This window comes from Protopterus annectens, chromosome 11.part0 (genome assembly GCF_019279795.1).
Source record: "Protopterus annectens isolate FY-2018-M chromosome 11.part0, PAN1.0, whole genome shotgun sequence".
Lineage (NCBI taxonomy): Eukaryota > Metazoa > Chordata > Ceratodontiformes > Protopteridae > Protopterus > Protopterus annectens.
The window spans coordinates 774,345,502-774,370,578 of NC_056745.1; the positions used below are offsets into that span (position 1 = coordinate 774,345,502).

The 25,077-nt window shown below is 40.5% G+C and overlaps 1 protein-coding gene across 5 annotated transcripts in view; it reads left to right on the top strand.

Moving 5' to 3' along the window:
* The window catches only part of KIAA1549 (KIAA1549 ortholog), a 2,575,340-nt gene that overhangs the window by 969,942 nt on the left and 1,580,321 nt on the right, over window positions 1-25,077 (top strand). For all 5 annotated transcript variants that reach the window (XM_044088205.1, XM_044088206.1, XM_044088207.1 and 2 more), the window contains exon 5: window positions 10,127-10,257. In XM_044088205.1, coding sequence (XP_043944140.1) covers window positions 10,127-10,257 — 131 coding nt within the window. The remainder of the gene's footprint in view (window positions 1-10,126; window positions 10,258-25,077) is intronic.

A 25,077-nucleotide genomic window follows, 5' to 3' on the forward strand; every position in this document is an offset into this window, starting at 1 on the left:
CTATACATTTCTTGGCATTGAGCTTGAGCCCATGGCTCTGGCACCAAGCATCTGTTTCTGTAAGGCCCTTTTGTAGAGTATCCACATCATTTGGTGATTCAATAATGACTCCCAGTTTGCATTCATCTGTTAACTTTGTTAGCCAGAGTCCCTTAGTGTTGGCCTGTACTTCAGAGAAGTAGATGCCAAACAAGAGTGGTCCCAGGACTGAACCCTGAGTTACTCCACTTGTCACTTGTCTGGAGCTGGATTTGGAGTCGGCTACTTTTACAATGTGGCTTCTCTCAATAAGCCAGTTGGCAACCCATCGAGTGATGCAGGGATTAATTAATGCCCAACTTAGTAAGTCTATCTATGATTCCAGAGTGGGGGATGGTGTCAAAGGCCTTGTTGAGGTCCAGATATGCTGTGTGGACTGCCTTACCCTCGTCCACGGCTCTGGAGACTGATTCGAAGAAGTCAATCAGGTTGAGGAGACAAGATTGGCCCTTCACGAACCCAAACTGGGTGGGGTCAAGTGTTTGAAGGTTGCCAATGTCTTTGTTTATAAGTTCCATGATAATACATTCCATGGCCGTGCAGATCAGGCTCGTCAGACTGATGGGACGGTAGTTCCCGGGATACAAGGTGGATCCTCCCCTTGTGGAGTGGGATAACTGTAGCTGTGCGCCACTCAGTGGGCATGAAGCCTGAGGTGAGGCTATGATTAAACATGACACTTAGGTGAGGTGCCAGTTCATTTTGTAGTTCATGTAATACACAGCCCGGGATGTTATTTGGTCCCATGGATGCTGTATTCTTAACTTTGGAGAGTGCATTTTTTACCTGTGTTGCCATTATTGCCAGAATTTGGCAATCTTCCAGTATTGAGATGGTCCATTTAGGGGGTGAGAGAGAGGTGAAATTGGTACTGAATCGATCTGCCAGGATATTGGCAATATCTTTGGGATCAGTATATTTAATGTTATTCTGTTGTAGCTCAGAGCAGATCTGAGCATTGCCATTTAGATTATTGACATAGTTATAGAATGCTTTGTGGTTATCTTTGGAATCTTTGGCAATTTTATTTTCATAGCTAGCTTTGGAGGATTTTATGAGGGATCTCAGCTTTTTACTGAGGCTGTTAAGGGAGTTTTTTGCATCCTGGGATTTTCCTCTTTTCTGCAACAGTTTCTTCATTTTGTTGTAAAGTTTGTTTATGGCAGGGGACCACCAGATTGGCTTCCTTTTTTTGGAGGAGAGCATCTTGGTTCTATTTGGGATGGCACAATTCATGCATGAGTGGATGTGCTCGTACAGTGCCTTAGTGTAGGATTCAGCAGTCAAACTTTCAGTTCCTGTCTGCATGGGTGTCATGAAGTTTGTCACTTCTGACTTGAGTAGCATGTAGTTGGCTTTGGAGAAGTTTTTTATGGAGGTTTCCTTACTGGGGGGTGGGGGTGGGATGTGGATGTTAAGGGTGATTAGCTTATGGTCCGACTTGACCAACGAGGGGATGACCATAGGTGTGGAGCATCGATTTCCCATGTTGGTAATGACCAGGTCTAGGATAGTGGAGCCCCTGGTGGGACTATGGATTAGTTGATCCAGGGCGTTGGAATTTATGAATTCCAAGAACCGTTGGGCAAAGGTGTTGGTACACGAGTAGTTTTCCCAGTTAATGTCAGGGTAGTTGAAATCACCCAGTATTAGGGTGTTTGGTTGTATCTTAATAGTTTCCAGTATGTTTAGAAAGGTGTAGTGAGAATCTTGGGGAATGATGGGGGATCTGTAGCAAGCTACAATTTGGATTGCAGTCTTACCTAGTGTTAGTTGCACCTGGAGAATTTCAGATGCATTGTGTTGGGCAACTAGCCTGGTGGTGTGAATATTCTTGGTAAATATGGACACTCCTCCACCTTTAGTGTTTCGGTCCTGGTTTGATGGCCAAAAAGTATGGTAAGAGCTGTAGCCTGGTATAGCAGGGGTGCTCTCTGGAGCCTTGAACCAGGTCTTAGTTACTGCACAGATGTCGATGTTCTCCATTTTTAGGTGTGCCTCGAGAGATTGCATTTTGAGGTTTAGACTTCTAGCATTGAGTATCATTACCTTCAAAATTTGCATGATTGTCAGGACTCTCAGTTTATCCTCACCGGTCAAAATAATTTTTCGTGGCGGCTCACAGATCTTCTACTAAGAAGATTTATTCCAGTGAGTGGAAATGTTTTTCTATTTGGGCCGCTGAACATGACCTGGACCCATTCACTGCTCCAGTTCAGGTGGTTTTAGATTTTTTAGCAAATATTTTTCAGCAATGTGCCAGTTCTTCTAGGATCAAGGTTCAACTGGTAGCTGTAGCTAACTTTCATGTAGGTGACACTATGGCTTCTCTAGCTTCTTCTAAGCTTTGTAAAGCCTTTTTGAAAAGCACCTTTTTACTTTGGCCTCCGATTAAGGACACAACTCCTCCTTGGGATCTCACGCTAGTTCTGCAGGCTTTGGTCTCATCTCCCTTTGAACCTGCAGCCACAGTGGACTTACAGTTTCTATCCTGGAAGACAGCTTTCTTAATTGCTATCACATCTGGCAAAAGGGTCTGGGAGCATCAAGCATTATCAGTCAAGCCCCCCTATTTGGTTTCATAAGGACAGGGTGTCACTGCGTACTAATCCATCCTTTCTTCCTAAAGTAGCTTTGGAAATCAACATTAATCAAGTGATTAATCTTCCAGTTTTCTTTCTGAATTTTCAAAATAAGGGAGAATACAAACTCCACTTGTTAGATGTGTACAGACAACTACGTTTTTACCTTCATAGGACAAAGGCATTTTGTAAGCCTGACCAAATTTTTATTTCCTATTCTAAGCCCTTTTTAGGGAAACCAGTGTCAAAGGTTACCATCGTCCATTGGATTTCCCAGAGCATTTCCCTGGTGTATTCAGCTAGAGGTTTAACTCTGCCAGGTCAGGTTAAGGTGCATTCCACTAGATCTATGGCTACTTCAGCTGTCTTCTGGTCCAGAGTTTCTCTAGATGATATTTGTTTTGCGGCTACTCGAGCTTCTTCACACACTTTTATCTCGTATTACAAGTTGAACATTTTATCCAGAACAGGACATCCTTTGGCTCCACCATGCTCTGGAATATCCTTCCATGAGGGCCTCCCAGGTGTTTAGTAGCTGGGTACTCTGTCTCACTGGCTGAAGAGCAAATGAAGGCAACAACATCAGATAAAGAGGTTATGCACTCACCATAACATTCTATATGAGTTGTTGCTCTTCATTTGTCTTCAACCATCCCTCCTTCCTTCCCCCTGCCTTGTATAGGCTGTGTGGTGGTCTGGATAGATGAGGAATGGTCACCTTTTGAGTATATTTCTGTTCTCCTCTGCTTGATTGAGATCCTTGTCATGAAGATGAGATCTTGGAAAAGATTGGGTTGCTTGATTGGGCAGCAAACTCGATCTGAAAGGAGGAGGGAGACAAGGGCATTATGGATAGGGGAGGAGCTTGGAGCTTGGATCAGATGCTGGAAATGCGACCAAGTCAGATCCGTGCCATGTTGAAGACAAATGAAGAGTAACAACCCAGATGGAACATTATGGCGAGTACATAACTTCTTTTTTCAATCTAGTCTTGCGCAGTTATTGTACCTTGGTGAATAATATGTAAATTCTGTCAAGGTTCCTACTACTGAATTCGCACTTTCCATACCAAATATTTTCATAAATTACATCAGAAATCTGCCCTCTTTTGTTTTATTTTCCATTCATTGGCCCCCTGATGCATCCTGACTATTTCAAATCAAGTTTCAGTCCCCAAATATAAATAATTTTTCCTGTTGAAAGCTGATTATTTCTGCTAAAATTTTCTTAAGCTCCATAATAGAGGTTTTTGGTGGAATATAAATACATGTCAGCATGATCCACCTACCTTGCCAATAGCCCCTTACTACAACAAATCCACCATTATTCTCTTTCCCCCCTCATATATGACTGTTGTAGTCCCTCTAGCAATTAATATAATTAATGTAATTTTCCTTTGTCTGATTTTGTACTGAATATCCATCCTGAAATGCTTTTCTTTGTCAAATTCGCATGCTCATTTCTTTCCAAACATGTCTCCTGCAGCGCTTTTGTTTGCCTGCTGCATTTCGTAGTTTAATCCAGTACTCTTTCTTTTGTCTGTACCTGTAATGCCATTTACATTCTGGGATAATATGGGTAGCATAGCCAGTTTGATAAACTGTTCCCACGTATCCACCTGTTATACATGACATTTTTTTTTGAATGTGTATTTCCAACTTTTGTATACCCCAGGGATTACCTCAGTGTCACTGCTCGACAGAGGCACAGCAAAATAATGGGTATAGTTCCCCATACTAAAGGGGTGGCGTAAGCCACAAAACTATGGGCTAGGCTTGTAAATGCCCTCGGGCAGATAGCCTAGTATGAACCTGTGAACCTATGAACCTATGAACATGCGCACACTAATGTTTAGTAGGCTGATCTTTTGTATAGTTGTTTCGTCATATCTCCATTTGAACCTATGTCACATTTTTCAAGACTTTTTATTTAATAAAAACTCTCAAATAAATAAATAAATGTATTTTCAAAACACCTTATCTCGTATTAACTTAGAACAAATATACAAAACTATGTAAATGTTCAAAAAATAAAATTTAACCCTCCAGATAGGAATAATCACCTGAATTCGACAGCTGCACTCATAGGCATTACCTAACCTAAAATTAAGGCTACCCATGCTAAAAAGTATGTTACAGTCTGTGTTCCCACTTACACTGATTGCTGTCTATTTCCTGTTTCTGTTCCCTTCCCAGATGTGAAAAAGCAGTTTGTATGCTTTCAGAAAATGCTGTATATCTTTAAATAAAACTAAACTGTACACTGTTCTATTAAGTTATTAAGAATTCACTTTATTTCAAACTTTATTTTTCACTGAACTGCCTGCCATTGTACCTTTAAATTTTGCATTTCCCTCAGCAAAGAATACTCAGCATGTTCAAGATTAATTTCTTGCTCCTGCTGACAGGTGTTCTCCATGGAAAACTGCTCAGGAATTAATCTTTGTAAATTTCACTCAGAGCAGAATGTATAGCCGTCTTCAGCTGCAGACTTCTTGACTTCCACTTAACATTTGCTAATGGAAATAAAAAACAATCTAATATCCTTGCAGTTGTAAGAAAATTTACATCTTTCTTGGCTCTTATCATTCCATCTTATTTTTGAAGCCCTCCTGCCTACAAAAACACTTGTTTACTGGTTATGCCAAGGGTATTAATCTAATCATTCACCCTTGTAAAAATAAGAGAAAACATCTTAATTCTACATATAATTTACTCAACGCAAGCACTTTTACACCACACCCTAGCAGCTGAAGATCACAGCATATTAACATTAAACTTGCTTTTGTCCAGCTTTTTTTCTCTTGTTATACTGCAAAACCTATATTTCTTAGAACTAAAAAAGTACTTGTTTAATATATCTAACACATGCAACAGTCACTGAAAAGACTTCCTACATTTAAAATACCCCTGACTGCACATTACATAAATCTTCTTTACTATATGTAACATGAAGTTTATATCACAAAGTGTTTTATGCTAATAATAAGCAAACTGTTTTATTTCCAGTAATTTCCCCCTTTTAGTGTCTTTCTAAACATTAATGACATAAAATGGGGTATATGCTCTGCAGTCCACCCACAAATTTACCAAAATAAGCAAAAGTCCAGTGTTTTTCAGCCATTTTTCCTTGCAAAACCATATTTCACAAATATGATCGATGCTTTATGGTCTGCCTAACTTCACTGTTGCTGTTCTTCGGCCTGTTCATCTCCATCTCCCAACATTAGACTCTGTCTCAAGACCAATGTAATCTTGATTCTACTAGTCAACTTGTGTTTTTTTCTGTCTGTCAAACACTTTAGAATATTGAAACATTTCTCTGTGAGCCATACTGCCAGAAGAATGGGAAGCTGAGTCCCCTCCTGCTTGCTGACTCACTTCATAGGTTCGTAGGTTGGTAGTAGTCTATTGGCCCTAGGGCCTATACAAGCCTAGCCATAACAATTCCCTGGCTATTTCTTCCCACAATATTTACTTCCCTGGACCCCTGTCTAGCATCATATTAGATAAACTCTTTTATTTCCTCCTTAGCCTATTCTGCATAAAAAAAAATGTCTTTGATCCTCCAGAATAAGCAACATACTGTGACGACAGGTGGATACAGTAGCTTGAATCTAACAGCTGCCTCTCAACATTCCCTGATTGCTTGGATAAATTTGCGTCTCTTCTGCCTTGTGTACAGTGCATTGCTGGGATAAATTTACTTCTCTTCTATCTAGTGTGCAGTTAATAATCATTTTCTACAAGCAACCCTACTGTCTCTAGTTTTAAACACTTTACTCTTCTTCCACAGTTTTGTCAGGATCAACTCTTTCTGCTGGTCTCAGCTGCTTTCTCATAAGGTTTGAAGTATACACTCAACGTTCCCTTTCACTTAATTAATGAATTCTTCTGTGAAACACTAGTCCATTTGCTTAGACGTTTTAATAAAATTAATACAGTGTGTTCCTTCCAGTTTCTCTGGTACCACAGAATATCTCAGGTTTTCTTTGCGCCCTCTGTCTTCTAATACTACTGTTTTTTGAAACAGGTTTTTCTTCATTTCATCTTCTGATTTTAGCAGTTTTATCAGTTCATCTCAGTAGCTACCTAAAGCTTATTCTATATTTCCCAGCCTTCTCTAATTTGAGTTGATGTATTCCTGCAGTGTTTCGTTTATTTTAATCACCTCTGAATACATTTGATTTATTTTTCCTCTAAATTATTGAAATTCATCTCTTAACAGCTATAGAATCCTTCCCAGACAATGTTTTCTCTGTACCTTTTCTGGTTGATTTTCGTTCAGGTTTTCCAAATGTCTTCTTTGCTGGCATCCAGGCAGTGTACTTAATAGTCAATAACTGAATTTTAGCCAAAAAAAAAAAACAGTTTCAATGGCACTCATTTGTCTCAGTTTATGTTTCACACTGGGAGAGCTGAAGTTAAGCTGTTGATCAGGGTGCAGTCATCTTGGAAGTCACTGGTTCGCCCTTCTTATGGAACAACTAACTGCCTGGATTATTCAATTTTATACCTTTTAGGCACCTTGTTTCTGAGGATGTTCAGGACTAAAGGAGGTCAATAATTCTTGTTACTAGGAAATCATACATTAAAATGTGGAAGAGATTTTCTATGCCTGGGCCCAATCACAAAATATGCTATGACATTTATGTGAGTTATTATCCTCTGGCCTGCCTTACTCCTTTAGCAAGGTATATTTGTTGGCCATTTTAACACATCTGCCAATGGATACTACTCTTTCTTCTAAGACTTTGATCGATCTGTTTTTGAAAGGGGTTTTGCATTTAAGATCATGTGTAATACAGGTGGCACCTTGCTGGGATATTATCTTTGTGCTGGAAAAGTTAAATCTGTCTCATTTTGAACCAGCTCATCTGGCTGATTTTTGGTTCATGATTTGGAAGAATTTTTAGTTATTGCTTTGACACTAGCAAGAGAGTATTTGAGTTGCAAGCTCTCGTGGTGGATGAACCCTATTTGGTTTTCCATAGTGACAGGTATATTTTAAGAACAAATCCTTCATTCATGTCAATAGTAGTCTTGGACCTTATTTGGAATCAGGCTGTCTGTTCTCTCTCTATTCCTTTTGGAACCTCTAAACAAGGGAGAAAGGATTCTCCATACTCTGGATATGCACTGACAACTCAGGTGTTATCTTGACAGAACTAAGTCCTTTTTTTTTTTTGGAAAGATGAACAGCAGTATATTTCCTGTGATGGGATAGAAATCGCAACCCATGTCAAACCCGGCAATTTCCTGATGTTTGTCCCTTGCTATTTCTTTTTGTTATTCCTACCACTGTAAAACAATTCCAGCAGGATCCTTGTCTTTTTTTATGACATATTGGAAAGGATTGGACGCTAGAAGTTCTAGAGATAGCTACTTGGTCCTCTGTGCATACTGTTACATAGTATAACAAACTGGAAGAGTTTGCAGGATATAACCTATATAGGTAAGAGTACAGCAAAACTGATTTAATTGAACAGTGCAATTTACAGAACTGTACAAATGTCTGTTTTTTATGTGTATTATGCAAAGAAAGATACAACCAAACTGTAAGCTATAATTTTTTACTTTGATCAGCAAGCACTATCTGCTTTTGCTCCACCAAAAATACAGTAATATGCTCTTTTTCTTTCTCTGTCCTTACTACTGTCAGTAATTGTTGTAGCAGAAACAGCTGTAGTAGTGCAGTGGCTGCCATTGCTGCATCATAATTCTTGTTTCTGTATTTTGTTTCGTAACTGGGGAACCTTCTTTGGGGAGTCTACACACATTCTCCCTGTGTCCATAGTGTTGTTTGCTGGGTGTTCCAGTTTCCTCCTATGTCTCAAATATGTGTCATACGTAAAACTGTGATCCTTTAAAAATTTTATGTAAGTGTGTGTGTGTGTGTGTGTGTGTGTGTGTGTGTGTGTGTGTGTGTCTGTGTGTGTGTGTGTGTGTGGTGTGTGTGTGTGTGTGTGTGTGTGTGTGTGTATATATATATATATATATATATATATATATATATATATATATATATATATATATATATATACATACACACCATGTGAGAGTGAGTGAGTGAGTGAGTGTATTGCATGTGTATGTCCTGTGATTGGTTGGTGCCCCATTCAAGGTGTGCTTAAGTGCCATGCAGCCATTGAATGTTGGCATAGGCTTTGACTCTCCTACAGTGCTGCATTAAATTAAGCAGTTAATCAGAACATTTATGATGGAATGAATGAATGATTTAATGATTTGAATGAATGAATGAAAGAATAACAGCCCTCTAAATTCCCAGTATCGAACATCTGATGTTATGGAGTGAGTATACTGTCTCCTTGAACCTGGGCTTGAGGTCTGGAATAATGTAAGATACGTTTATTCTGTACATAGTAAGGAGTTGCATCTTTTACTAATTTGTTAGGTAGTTTTACTATTTGTTTCACAAAACATGTAGCATAGTGTAGTCCAGTGTTTTAAGACAGTACTTCCTAAAATGGATGGCTAAGCTGAAATCTGCAATATTAAATCAGGAATGTTTTTCTTCCTGTTTTCTGCCTTTGCTGAACTTCAGCAGATCCTGTGGCACTCAACCCAGTGCCTGGCATTGTTCATCTGTTTCTGCTACTAGGTGATAACTGAGTATCTGTATCACAGTGACTGTAACACTGCATGATGGAGGACAGTTTTCTTTTCACCCTGCCTTTTGTTCTGCATGCACTCGGAGACTTCAGATTTGCAGTTAGTTGCTTGAGCACAGACCATTGCTGGATTTTCCACTTGCTTGTCCCATACTGTACTCATACCTCCTCATTTTATTTCTTACAAAGTTATTGGCATTTTTCACAGTCTGTAATGGGGGGCTGTTGGCTGAGGTGCATATTTCTCTGTTCTCTTCAGGACTTAGAAGACTTCTAATTCATCGCTCATTCCTTACCAAACCAGCCATGTGGTCTCAGTGGTACTGTTCATACCTAGCTCTTTTTCGGTGCAGGTAGACACTTCCCAACACTTTCATACCAGCTTCAGAAAGTTAAGCCTTATGATGTTACATTAAACAACCTTTTGCATGGATTTAAAAATATTGCCTATTATGTTATTTTAGTAAAGGCATGAAAGTCAGCATTTATTGCAAATGATATTTAAAAAAAACAAGAACAGTAGATGGGAACATTATTAGTGTTTACTTTCCACACTCTTTAGGTTTATAGGCAAGCACTAAGTTTAGCTGGCCTTCCGGGTTTTAAGCGTAGCAATTTCCCTTCAAAGGTGAGACTCAAACCCTTTACCTTGTGTCTGAGAAGTAAACACCTTAAGCATTATGCCAAACCCCAATCTCTGTACAGTATTTCAGTCAGACATTGACAGCATGGTGTAATAACCATAACCCCCTTTTCCTTGAACAGGAATGGTGACATAAAATTGGATTTTGTAGCTAGTTTTTTAGCTTTTGTGTAAAAGTTTGGCATTCATGCCAGTAGAACTTTCCACGGCTGATGTTGTTTTTTTTTCCAGTGCTGCAGTTTGTCCCAGGTAATGTGGATGTGAGGTTCTGCAACTTCAGCCGGCAGATAGAGAGAGGCCTGATGATGGCATTTGCAGCGGCAAGACGGCGTTATAGGCAAATGGTCAACATATCTGTCCAGGTATTGTGCTGACTGTAGTAGTAAATTAAGTACACTGTTTACTTTAACAAGAACTTGTTTAAGATTAATAAACTAGGATTTTTTATTTATTTATTAGTTTGCATTTGTTTACAGGGATGGTCTGACTAGCTGAAAGCCCATCTGCAGTGGAGGCCCGGGGAGAAAAGCTCCAGAGAAAATTAACAAAACTTAATCATAAGCAAAAAAAACAAGATCCACACATTATAGGTGCACATTCAATCACAGAGATTAAGTTGATTACAAGCTAAGTGAAAAAAATATTGCAACACAATTAGAACATTACAGTTATAAACACAGTCTATAAGGTACCAGTAAGAACACAGTTGAAATGAAATCCGTTTAGAATGTTGTGGCATAACTACATGTTTTGTGTAATTGACTTCAGTTCTTACAAGCATCACTTACTTCTGTGAGTAGTTCTTGAAGAGGTAGGTTAGACTTTGCATACAAAAATGTATGTATGTAGTTATTTATTTGTTTGTTTGTTTGGTTTGACTTTTGGGGCTCAACCCACTTTTGATATCAGATATCCTAGCACACTTCATTGCTTTATTCCCACCACATACTGTGGTGTACGCTGACATAATCTTTTGTTGGATAAGCCTTCCAGGGATGAATACTTTGTAGCTGTCAGGCTACGTCTTGACTGTGGAGAGGAGTGGATGCTTAAGGGGTCTCATACTAGGGGTGTCTGGTGATATTTTTCTCAGCTTTTGAATGTGCCAGTTCCCATAATGTACTGGGTGATGTCTTTTAGTGGGAGCACTTTCCAGGGAATGGTGCAGCGGTAGCGTTGTTGCCTCACAGCAAGAGGTTCTCCCGTTTGATTCTTGGCTGGAGTGTGGGGAGTGCCTTCTGTGTGGAGTCTGCATATCCTCCCCGCGGTTGGGTGGGCGTTCGAAAGACATGCGTAAATGGGTGTGCGTTCGTTGAAGGTTGAACGTCGAGCTGGCACCTCGGCGTTCGTGTAAATCTACTGCCAATCATTAGCGGACCGGAGTTCCGCTGTGGCGACCCCTAACTGAGAAAAGCCGAAAGACAACAACAACACACCCACTTCCACAGTTGTGCTATCCACAATGCCTCACCAACCACTGAACAGGCTGATGTCTCTTGCCTTTAGCTTCTGCTATGACAGTAGAGATGCTTTCACTAAATCCCCTCCCCCAAGAGAGGTGAACAGGCTCTTTTCAGAGTGAATGCCTTTTCATTCATGTGTCAACCTAAGGCAGCTTCTTTAGTGCCTTGCTCAGTTGTTGAACCCGGCTCATAGTCAGGTGGGTTTCAATCCCTTTATATGACACACACACATGCATACATGCAAAAGTGTGCGAGGGAGTATTTATGTGCATTGTAAGTCCAAGGAGATGCTGGTAGCACAGATATAAAAATGCTTTATCACACCAGTTTGAGCATAAAATCCAAACTGAGTGAAAAGCTTCTCAGAATTATATACAGTAATGTTTCTCATATCTTTTCAACGGGGTGAATGTAAAAGTCCAAGACTGCACCAACATTACGTCACCAGCTATAACTCTACACCTTGCTCTGACTGGCCGGAGTCTCCACACCTCCGGGGTCTTCCCCTCTACTCCTCCTCAAATGAGGGTCTGACTTTTTAATTCTAGCCCTCTGGGTTACTTTTTTCATATAGCCTTAATTGGTAATTAGTGCTTTCTTAACTAACTAATACAAAACATTGTCTGTCTACATGTCCATGAGAATATTCCTTCGTAATACACTGTGGTACCCATTGTAAAGGTGCAGGGTCCATTTTCTAGATGAGAAATGTTACAGCTACTCCTCTCCCAGCACAAAACCAGGGGTTTTGGAGGCATGATAAAGTGTTGTAAACCCTTGACAGCTCATCAGTATTACAGTAGGGTAAACTGAGTCTGTGGGTTACTTTGTTTTGAAAAGTCTAGAAGGGATAGTAGCCCTTGTTTGATTTTCCATCAGTCTGTCTACTAAACCTTTGCAGTGTGGCATGACCAATCTGAAGTTTTGAAGTGCCTGCCTAAGAAGTATTATTTCAGGGCATTAAATGTGTACTTTATTGCTAGACACATTCTTTCATTGGCTGAATATCTCCTTTCAGGATTACTCAACTTTTTGCTGATATAGCAGGGTCTATATTACATCGTCAAACTCACAGGAGTTTGAGCGTTGTAATATTAAACCATAATGTTCGAAACCCAAAAGTCACGAAAATACAGAACAGCGATTTTTTTTTTTTGCCAGGAAAAAAAATCGCTGTTCCGGTACAAAAAAAAAACACACTTTAAACTTAAACTAATGTGGGGGGGCTTTGCCCTCAACACCCCTCCTATTTAAATATACCAACTCTGCGATCGCACCACAGTGGAGGAAATAACAAAGCCCCGAAAATGGCCCACCGATTTTTTTCCCTGGGAAAAAAAAATCGTTGTGCTGTGGCTTCGCTGTTTTCATATTACGAACATTTGGGTTCAATATTACAACATTCGGACTCCTGTGAGTTCGACGTTGTAATATAGACCCGATGTAGCACACAGGATTCTCCTCACCTTGAATGTCTTGAGGTTACGCTGCCCCCATACTTACCTCTGATGTATTAGTATATAAGATAAAATATTTAATAAAATTAAAAGTCACTTACATGGATTCAAAACATAGGATCATTTTTATTTCATTAAATGCTCTGTCTGCTTCAAGGGACCATTAAACCTTGATAGCAGCTTTCCCTCGTGTGAGCTTTGTTTGAGAGTAAGCACTGGTTGCAGATTAATTTTAAACTTTCTGCTTTCTGTTGTACCCAGATTCTCCAAAAGAAGCCTTCATGTGTCATTCAGTCAAGGGTGCACTCTAATTCTTTTATGGCTTCTACTTTTTTTAGTTGTAGTCTTACCACCCTGTTCCTATAGGGTACTTTCAGTAATTGGCTTTCGCCATACTAAGTTTACTTTTGTTAGCAGCTATAGTCAAGCCTGTCTGTATTATGGATTCTGACATAGCTTGCACTTTTGGCAAGTGAGACTCCCAGTCCTCTGAATGAATGACCATGTCATCCAGGTGTGCTGCAGCATATCAGGAATAAGCCTTCAGTATTTTATCCATCAGCATAGGAAGGGTGGCTGGAGCACTGATTTAGCCACATGGCAATGCTATGAGCTGAAAGACACCATTATGGGATACAAAGGCTGTTTTTCCTCTGGCAGAGGGATAAATAGTATCTGCCAATATCTGTTTGTCAGGTTCAGTTTTGGTAAATATCTGGCCTTTCTTATGTTCTCTATCAGGTCATTAATTGTGGACGTGAGATAGCTGTCAAATGTGGAAATTTTAGTCAGTTTCCTAAAGATATTACAGAATCTAAAACTTCTGTTAGGTTTAGGAACTAGCATTTGTGATTTGCTTATTTACTTTTGTTATTTTTCTATCTCACCTAGCTTAAGCATCTTTTGAAATTCTTCCCTTGCTGTTTTTTTTTATTACTCTGATACTCTGTAAGGTTTTACTCTAGCTTTCATCCAGGTTTTATAATTACGTTATGTTCTGTCAATTTAGTTCTGCCAGGCATTTCTGAAAACGCTACTTATTTGCTTAAGAGATATTCTGTTACTTCCTGCTTTTGCATTTTTCATAAGGCTCCACTTAGCTGTACTTCAGGTTGGCACTCCCTGGTCTCTCCTTCATGAACTGAAGTTTGCAAACTTATTGTAAAATGTTGGTTTCAGTAAATTAATATGACAGGTTTGCTTTTTCTTTTTTTTCTGGCTGCTTAACTTTGTATTTCACTGTATTTATTCTTTCAGTCACCTCAAAAGGCCCATGTTAGTTTGCCAGAAATTTATTTGTAATGGAGGTACAATCACTAACACCTGATCTCTGAGGTTATATTCTCTAAACTGGGCAGTCGTTTTATAAACTCAATCTGATGTTGTCATTTTCATTCTTCCTCAGCACATGGGCTCAGATCCGACCCTCGGATCCGACTAGGCCACATACTGGATCCAACTCTTGAGCTCCACTCTCTACCCATAATGCCCTTGTGCATCCTCAGTACTCCAGATCTCATTTGCCACCATCATACTCAGACAGTTCCCCTTTATAATCTTGAAATATTGAAATCTCGAATTTCAGTATCTCGAAACTATAAAGGCGAACGACTCACAATCCCGAAACACACAATCACGAACATACATACACCATACAACACACACACACCATTCTACCCACACCACAAAAACTATACAACCCTACACTACATGTAAGCAGGGGGGTAAGCCACCCTACACCTCCCATGTGGGGGCTGTGCCCCCCCACATCCCTCTACTTATATGTACCAACTCCAAAATCGCACAAACAGAAAAAAAAAAACTCTCACCCAGGCATTCTACAGTCCATCACGCGTGCGTGAGTGCACACCACACACACACACACACACACACACACACACACACACACACACACACACACACACACACACACACACACACACACACACACACACACATCACACACACACACATCACACACACACACACACACACATCACACAAACAACAACACATCCAACACTCACACTCATACTTCCACCTCCCTACCCTAACCCACACATAAAACTTGCAAAAACACTCACATACACTCAAAAACCTTAAATTCCGAACACCATCTCAGGCAAAGACTTCACATAATATAGAGTAAATGCATAAGCGCGGATTCGAGATACTCGGATTCGCGCTTATGCACTTTCACTATTTTGAAGTTTCGCCTTTATGGTCTTGAGATACTGAAATTCAAGGTTTCAGTATTTCGGGATTATAAAGGGGAACCACTCAGAAGTAGAGTCCTTCTTTCAAGTGATAAGTTAGTGATCTGATGTCATTTTCATTCATTCCTCAAAAAAAAAATGGGTTTGGATCTGATTCAGCCACTTTTTCCAGTTTGTGGAACACTGAAACTCTTGCGCTTCTCCCTTACCCTTAAGGCTCTAGACGCTACCATACTTCAGATCTTGTTTGCCGCCTTTGCGTATGGGCGTGGTCACTGCTGGCTCTCGAGCAATAGAGATTTTTTTGTGCGTGAAGTAAGAATTTTATATCTTTAACTATTTACCTTTTTCTTACAAAAAATTTTCTACATATCCTCCTTTGTGCTTCCTACACTTTTTAGTGTATCTAAAATACCATAGTTGGTATTTTTTCTTTCTCTCTTCTGCTTTGTACCGTTGAGGTTTTGTTACTGTTGTTGGTAATATTTTGCTTTTTCTCTTTTCTTTACCTATAAAAACTTCTTTTCTATAATATTTCTTTCTTTTGATTCACTCAATAGTTATGGATGAGAAACCCTGTGATTTTAAAAAAAATGTATGGCCTGTAGTCATAAAATCCTGTTGTCAGGTGCACACAGTATGTGTGTTTATTGCTTAGACCCAGCCTATTTGGCTTCTGCCTGTGATATTTGTAAGGCCTTTAACCTTAGGGCCCTTATTAATTGTAGAAATAAACTAATTTTGAGAGGATTACTCTCTTCTAAATCCTCCGATACAGAATCTGGGGCTCAAACCCCTAAAAAGTTGACAAGAAAGAGGCTAGAAAGTATTCTCTGGACCCTGCAAGTTCTTCGCCTGCAGGTTTGGAACTGTCTCTAAAAATGTAATAAGCTTTGAATCCAGTCTGCTTTGATCTGAAGAAGAAATCCTCCAGTCCGACTACTTCGGATCCAAAAACTGTGACAAAAAGTTCAGATCAGACACCCTGGCATCTGACAAAGCATAAGGAAAAGTCACTTCAGATCTAATCCCCGAGGAGCTTGGATATGATATCTTCTCATCTCCAATCTCCTTTTCTGGAAAGATGTCAGCATTCTAGGACTTCATCTGTAGCTTCTTCTTCTTCTCGGTCCTCCAAAATTGTGACCAAAGCAGATATGGACAGGATGATGAGAAAATTCCTCTCAATTCAAATTCCAATGGGGACTGTCTCAACTCCCACCCCATTGGGTCTGGAGACCTTCCTGAGTACTGCCTTGACTATTTTGTCTCCTACTCCAATACGACCTTCGGTTTTGGAGCAGTTGGATTCGAGAATCACGGATCTCTCCATATCAGATCCAAAGACCTTCTACTTCTTCTACTCTGATACTGTGTCTGAGTGGACTGACTCCAAGCACATTGCCCCTCTGAGCCTCGAAGCTGGACAGGTCAGATCCGACCCCTGCCTCAAGTGGTCTGCCTTCAGGTCAGATGGAGCCAGCAGTCCGGAAGCATGTCTTCTCAGAGTTATCGGTCTCTTTTTGTCCGAGGAGTTCCGCTTTTGAGGTAGTGGAGAAAGTTTTCTCTGCTCCAAGAGAAAGGACATATCCACTCTCCTTGGCTACTACTTTTTTTTGCATCTTTTTTTTTTTTTTTTTTTAAACAAGAAACATCTTTATTAAATTATTATTTATGACATAGGCAATCATAGATTTATATAAATGAAAACAAACCGTATTGATTTAATCCCAGCTGCAAGCATTTTACATCACAAACCATATTGACACAATTCTACTTGCAAACATTATACACCACTTATAATCTACCCAATCATTGTCATTCAAACTTTACATAGCTAATTCAAATCCTGCCTTATTTTAAACTTCTTTCCTCCCCTGTGTGTATTGTTCTTATACTTCCTGTTTTTTCCTATGTAATTTGCTCCTGCCTTTTTCTAAAATCCCAGTCCCAGTTGTTTTATTTCTGTTACTATATTCACTACTTCTAGTACAGTTGTTTTAGACTTTGATTTCCATTTTCTAGTCATTGCTTTTTTGGCAGCCACCGTAATTACACTCAACAAGGATTTACTATGTCTAGGCAGTTCAGATTCTGTATCATAGCTCATCATTTCCCTAGTTACACCAATTTGCTCACCCAGTATCTCTGATAGAGTAGCCTGCAGGGAATCTGTAAAGTCTGCCAACTCATTACACTCCCAGAAAATATGTTCCCAATTAACTGTTTCTTCCCCATCACACCTCCAACATTTGCTGTCTGCTTGAGGAAAAATTCTCTGCAGTCTACCTGTGGTATAAAAATACCTATGTAAACATTTCCAAGCAAAAATCCCAAATCTTATAGATTTTGTTGCATATTTGGGAGACATAAATATATCCCTCAATTGTTTCTTTGTGAATTGCTTATCCAGTCTCTTTTCAGAATCCTTTCTAACCTCCTCTGATTGATTCTTGTAGTAATCATGCAATATTTTATACGTTGTACTAACTATTCCATTCTAACAGCAGCCTCTGTTCCAGATTCTACTAAAAACTCTACCAGTGCTGGTCTTTGCCTCTTTTTGCCTATTCTCTGATATCAGTCTTTGTGTCATCTTTGCATCTTGAGCCTCATCTTCCTGTACAGGGACAACCAGCAAAAAGTCTCAGGAATATCCAGCAGGGTATATTAATATCTTCTGACACTTCTCTGGAGCATACTGCCAAAGAAGTCCCTAGGAAAAAAAAAGAGCAAAAGAAGGCACTTAGACTCTTCTCAAGAGTCCGTCACAGAAGATACTGATTTCAATGAGGAGGAAGGGTCCCCAAGATCACCACCTGATGGCATCTCCTTTGGAGACATACTAGAAATCCTCAAGCAGTGGGGTGGCTGGTGTATTGACAACCCTTCCCAAGAGGAATCAGTATTTCTGGAAGCCTTTGAGTCTGACCCATCTACCTCCTTGGTAACTCCACCCACTGATAAGCTGATTGATTTGATCGCCCACCGATAAGCTCATTGATTTGATCTCTATACGGGCATGGAAGGAAACTGACTCCATTGAGCCGATCCCCAAGAGATCAAACAAGATTCTGGCACTACCCACAGATAGGGAATTTTGCAGCAAAGGAGTACCAGTTGATGCCATGGTCGTAGCAGTGGTCACAAGAAAGGAGTTTGCAAGACAAAGTTCCTCTGTTCATCCCCGTAGCAGGGAGTCCAGGGCACTGGACAGATTTGGGAAGCATGTATATGCTTCAGCGACCTTTGCACTTCGGTTGCTGAATTATTTGGCTCACTTCACCAGACTACAGAGGGATTTGATTAAAGAACTTACCAAATCCCTCTCTGTGACTATTACTTCCAAGGCAGAGAGTTTGATTGCCTCACAGTTGTATACCCTACAGTCTATTTCAAATTTGTCCACAAGGCTCATCTCATGTGCAGCTCAAGGTACCTCAAGTGTGGTGGGTCCAGGCATTTCCATTAGGAGACATGTCTGGATGTGCCTTTGTGATTTTGAGGAGCCATTCAAGTTTTTCTTCATCAATGATCCCTTTGACGGAAGTTTTTTATTTGGCCCCAAAATTAAATACACAGTATCCAGATGTGAGCAGGAAGGCAAAACCCTTTCTTGTGTGGGTGTACATTTTTTGACTCCTCAAAGGACTTTTTCCTAGGAATCAATGAGGTGGTTGAAAAATGTAGTTCAGAAAGTGTCAAGGTCCCTTCTAACATCCACATGGAGGCAATTCCCCCATAGGCAGAGGATGAACTCGTAACAGAAGATGCCACCCATGTGGCAGTTGAGTCCTCCAAAACTAAAGGTCTAGAGATACTTTCTCTGACAGATCCTACCAGCGCTTCTGGAAGGAAGCCCGATTGTCCACCCCTGGAGGCAGTCAGGGGTCATTTATCCGTGCACCAGCGTGCCTGGCTAGAGATTACAAAAGATTCATGGGTGCAGAGGATTATTTCCAGAGGTTATATAATATCATTTTCCCTACCCCCCAACAGTATACAGAATTCCCTATGTTGGACCTAGTCAGAGGAAAGCAGCAGCACTATAAATAAAAAAGCTACTAGAAAAAGAGTCATCCAAGAGGTCATCCCAGACCATAAAGAGTCCGGAACTTACTCACGATTTTTTTTAGTGCCAAAGAAGACAGGGGACTGATGACCAATTTTTGACCTCAGCAATCTGAACAAGCCAGTTCAGTATACCAAGTTCTAGATTGTCATGGTTTAGTCCATTCTGTTTGCACAAGGACGACTGGATATGCTTGGTAGATCTTCAGGATGCGTACTATCATATAAAAATGAACAGATGATCCAGAAGATTCCTACCCTTCTGGCTGGGAGCCAGTCACTACCAATGCAGAGTGCTGCCCTTTGGTCTCACCACAGCCCCCAGGGTGTTCACCATATGCATGACAGTAGTGGCAGCTCATTTGGGACTGCAAGGATTCCAGGAGTTTCCTTATTTAGATGACGGGCTCATAACTGCTTCGAACAGGCATTGTCTGATCAAAGCATGAGATTATGTACTCCAGTTATACTCTCACCTGGGAATTACTATCTATCACAACAAATCTCAGCTAGAAACAACTCAAATTCTGGAGTTCATCGGAGTGTTATTCAACACAATATCCTTCACAGCCTCCCTTCCTTTACAAGGGTACAGACCATACAATTTTGAGTCAAAAAGATAATCCAAAATTCTTCTCTCTCAGCTCAATTGATCCTACAAGCATTGGGGGTCAATATCTGCTGCAATAGTTTTGGTTCTGTTGGCAAGATCCCACATGGGAATTATTCAGTAGACCCTAGTGACTCAGTGGTCTGTTGTTCACCAGCCTTTGTCCACCCAAATCAAAATAGCTCAGGCTTGCAAAAATTACCTCCTGAGGTGGATTTACTTTGATCAGATAATGTAAGGTCACCCCTTCATTCTCCCTTGGCCCAAGGCCATAGTTACCACGGACACATCCCAAATTGGGTGGGGGGGGCACTTCTTGGGAAAGATGATCCAGGGCACATGGTCCCCTGCAGAAGCCAATAAGCATATCAGTGTCCTACAAATGAGACCTTTCCGCCTAGCATTGCAGGCCTTCCAAGACACTCTCCCTTCCAGGACTATTGAGATTCAGACAGACAGTATGTCAGTGGTCTGTTACATCAACAAACAAAGAGGAACCTAATCTTACTGCCTGTGTCGAGAAGCTTTGAGAGTGTGGCAATGGGAGATTTCATCCAGTCGATTTCTGAAAACAACACACATTCTGTGGAAATCCAACGTGATAACAGACAAGTTACGCAGATCCATTCTAATGCCTCATGAGTGGTCTCTCAACATGAAAGTAGTGGAAAGGATATTTTGTCTATGGGGCCAACCTTGCTGTGACCTCTTTGCATCTCCCCTCAACAATAAGTGCAGCAAGTTCTTTGCCCTGATACCCCCACCGTGAGAGTCACCGAAAGATGCTCTTCTCCATGATTGGCCCACCAGTCTCCTCTTCGCCTTTTCCCCAAGTACCTCAAATCCCCATATTCCTTCAGAAAGCATCTCGATTGAAGTGCACAGTCATCTTCATTGCTCCTTATTGTCTTGTCAAATTTGGCCCCCCTTTCTTTGTCTTCATTTGCTTTGCGTACCATGGATTCTAGATCCAATTCCAGACCTCCTGTCTCACCCGATAGATATGAATCATCTGAACATTTTAGGCCTAAAACTGACCACATGGCTTTTCCAATTCCATTTGTAGCTAGACAGCCCAGGCTCTCTTCCCCTGTTCATCACATTCTTCTATCTTCCCATGAAGCTTCCACTAGAACAATATACAGAAGTAAATGGATTTGTTGCTTGGCCTCAGCAAAATGACATTGATCCCTTTTCAGTCAGTATCTAAAATTCTTGAATTTTTAGCTGTAATTTTTATGAAATGAAAGTAAATCCTCCCACTGCTGAGGTGAAGCTGCCGAACAAAAACAGCAAAAGCAACAAACAACAACGACAGAAGTATCACCGAGGCTAATGCTGTAAACCAAGAGGCTGTAAAAATAAGGCTGGAAATGCTGTCCACAAAAATGCCTTAAGTTTCTCTTTAAAACAAATTTAATATCTTGAAAGTTAAAATAGAAAGTAAAAAGTCACTTATTGTCCACAAACGCTAAGCGCTTTCGAGAAAGTCTTCATCAGATCGTAATAAAAGATGGGACAGTTGTTTTACTTATAAAAGGATTTTTCTAATTGCTCAGCCAGTGAAGGCTTGTGCTTTACAATTTTATCCAATCTAATGTCTTATATTCCCATCCTGTTTTGAAACATTAGGGCCAATGAAAAACATCTGTAGTTGCCACACCTCCAAATCGCAAAGAAGTAATTTTTATGAAGGTGCTAGTTCTTCAAATATTAAAGTACAACTTTCTGCCATTTCCAATTTTCACACTGAACTAAATAATTCATCTTTAGCCTCTTCCAAACTTTGTAAGGCCTTTTTAAGGGGAACTTTTCTACTTAGACCTCCTTTCAAAGATTCCGCTCCCCTGTGGGATTTGAATTTGATTTTACAGTCTTTGACCCAATCTTTTTAAGCTGTCAGCAAAATGTGAACTAAAATTTTTAACATGGAAGACTGTCGTTCTAGTGACCATTACCTCTGGTAGAAGAGTTTAAAAATTTCAAGCCTTATCTTTTAAGCCTTATTTGATTTTTCTTAAGGATATGATGTCCTTATGAACCAACCCATCATTCCTTCGTAAGGTGATATCAGAATCCAATATCGATCAAACTGTCAACCTTCCAGTTTTCTTTCCAAGTTTCACAAACAAATGAGAGTATATCTTGATGCTCACAGACAGTAATGTTTTTATCTACATAGGAGAAAACTTTTCAGGAAATCAGACCAATTATTTGTCTCTTGTTTGGATTTAAAATTGGGCAAACAAGTTACTAAAATGACCTTAGCCAAATAGTTAACTGATTGTATTACCTAATTATATGAACTTTGTTTATAATAAATTGGGTTTGTCTTTGCCAAAACTACCAAAAGCTCACAACACCAGATCTATGGTAACCTCTTCAGTATTTTTATCCAGATTAGTATTTTTTTCAGATCTTTCTTGGATGATATTTGTGCAGCTGCCACTTGGGTTAATCCTCATAACTTTATTGCTTATCACAGATTGGATCTGGTCTGTAGGGGAAGAGCTGCCTTTGGCTCAGCGATGCTCAGGAACATCCTTCCTTAGAGACCTCTCGGGGTTTAGGTAGATGGGGGCTCTGTCCCATTTGTTAACAAATTAATGAAAATGACAACATCTGATAAAAAAGTTATATGCTCACCATAATGTTACATCTGTGTTGTACATTTTCATTCTTCCTCAACTCTCCACCCTCCAACCCTTTACCAGTTTGACTTTTGCAAAGGATTAAAAGATGCTAAATGAACCACTATTCCTTCATTTGAGCTCCAGGTACTGTTATTTCATATTCTTGTTATTTGTTATTTACTATATAATCTAAAATGTCAGCAAACAAGATCTTAAGTATTGTAGCGGACTAGAGTATTATGGGTAAGGGAGGAGCTTGAGAGTTTCAGTGTTCTGTGACATGGAAAAAGTGAGCATGTTGGATCTGATGGTCGGATCAGAACCTATTTGTTAAGGAAGAATGAAAACAGACAACACAGATGGAACGTTACAGTGAGTACATAACTTTTTTTTTTCATAATTCTTTTGGATATTTTAACTTAAACATCTTCTCTTTTCCATTTTTCTCAATCTCTGTCTTAGTGTATGCTGTAGTGTTAGGTTTCCTTACTATTTTTTCTTAAGAAACATTCCAGGCCGTAGTCCACCACATCCTCCAGGTCCTCCAGACGTTTATCAGAAGTGGATATGGATAGGATGATGTGAAAATTTGGAAGCAGAACACAAACCAAATGTACTGGGTTCATTGCTGATAGGAAAATTTCTCAGAGCTCAGATACGGATGGGAGTCATATGCTGGCTCCATCCCCATTGGATCAGCAAGTCTTCCAACCACTTCTCATACGATTCTGTCTCCTTCTCTGATCAATAACACAGTTTTGGAGCCCCAGGATCTGACAGCCCTGAGAGGTTCAGAGTTGGATCTGAAGAAAATTTCTTCTTCGACTCCAACAGTATCCCTCACTAGTTCTGCTCCTATGCCTTTGGATCAGAACGGATCCTTTATCCAAAGTGTTGGCATCGGATCCATGAGGCCAGGATATACTCAGATGTTATTGAATCAATCCCTGCCCCTCAGACCCCCGGCTCTGGACAGTTCAGGTCCGGTTCCATCCTTGAGGTACGTATCCAGTAGGAGTTGTGATCTCCTGGCACTGGAAGTCTTGGCTTCAGTGTGGTTGGTCATGGCTTCTTTGGGGTTGTCTGCCTTTGAGGTAGTGGAAGGGCTTTTTCTCTTAATAGAAAACTGTTTTTTTGGATCCAATCCCTACTGATTCTGAGCTCTGAGTCGATTAAACCTTTTTCATGTTGACAGTCAGTTCCAGCTAGCTTCCAAGCAGTTCTTGTAGAGGAACTCCCCCTGTCTTCAGATATCTCCCTTGAATATCCCCTGGAGGAGATCCATTGGAAGAGAACATGCAAGAGGAGGCACATAGACTCTGCTGGAATATCTCATGGAGGTTAGTGATTTTGATGAAGGGGAAGGGTCTTCCATATCTCCACCAGATGATATCTCTTTTGGAGACATACTAGAGATCCTCAGACAGAAAGGTGGTTACTCTTCCGAAATCCTTCTCAAGGGGAATCATTATGTTTGGAAGCTTTCGGTTCTGACTCATCTACGTCTTGAGTAACCCCCCCCCCCCCCCCAGCAGATGAACTCATTGATTTAGTTTCCCTTTGGGCATGGAAGGAGCTGGATGTCATCGAACCTATTCCAAAATGACATAACCGATTCTTAGCTTCTCCCAAGAATAGACCCCACTGGAGTAATGGAGTCCCAGCAGATGCTATGATGGTGGCAGCAGCCACTAAAAAAGAGCTAGCAGAACAGAGCTGTTCTGTCCATCCACCAAATAGAGAGTCTAGGGCACTGGACAAATTTGGAAAGCAAGTCTTTGTCTCGGCGACCTTTGCCTGGAGGTCTCTTAATTACGTGGCATATTTCACAAGATTACAGAGAGATTTGACTATCAAATTCTCTCTATCAGAGTCCACGTCAGCAGAGTATTTCAAGAGAGCATCCTCTCAACTGGCCACTCTATTGTCAGATCCCAGTGCTTCAATGAGGCTGGACTTTCACGCAGCTGAAGGCACCTCACGGGCTGCCAGTTCAGGCATTGCCATAAGGAGACATGCCTGGATGTGACTTTGAGACTTTGTGGAGTCTTTTAAGACTTTTTCATCAATGCCTTGTTTGATGGCACATCCTTATCTGGTCCATTGGTTAAACAGCTTCCCAGCAGCGAACAAAAAGGGAGACTGTCTGCTGTGGGAATCTAGTTTTCTACCTTTGAATGAACCTTTTCTAGGAATCATAGAGGTGGTAGGAAAATGTGGTTCCACAAATCTCAAAGATTCCCCTGTGGACAACACCTCCAGAGGCAGAGGAGGCAGTTCCAACAGTAGACATCTCCTTAGAGGCAGAGGAGGCCTGCAAAATCAGGGTCCAGTTCCATCCTTGTGATTTCTTTCTGGACAGACCTTTCCAGTGCTCCTAAAGTGCTGCCTGTCTACCTGTGGAGCAGGTCAGGGGACAATTGTCCTTGCACCCAGACACCTGGGCAAATATAACAGATGATCCATGGGTGCAGAGGTTTTTCCATTCCATTTTTCCAACTTCCTGTTTGCAAAATGAAGGAGCTTCCTGCCATTCAACCCAGTCAGGGAAAACAGCAGTACAAGAAATTCAAAAGCTGCCAGGCAAAAGAGTCATCCAGGAGGTCCCACCAGACCAAATAGGATTCAGGGGTTTATGTCATATAATCGAAGGTGTAACTCCGAGAACCTCCATTTGTCGAGCCAACAAGAGCGAGCGTTCACTTAAATGAACATTCACATCAATGAATTGC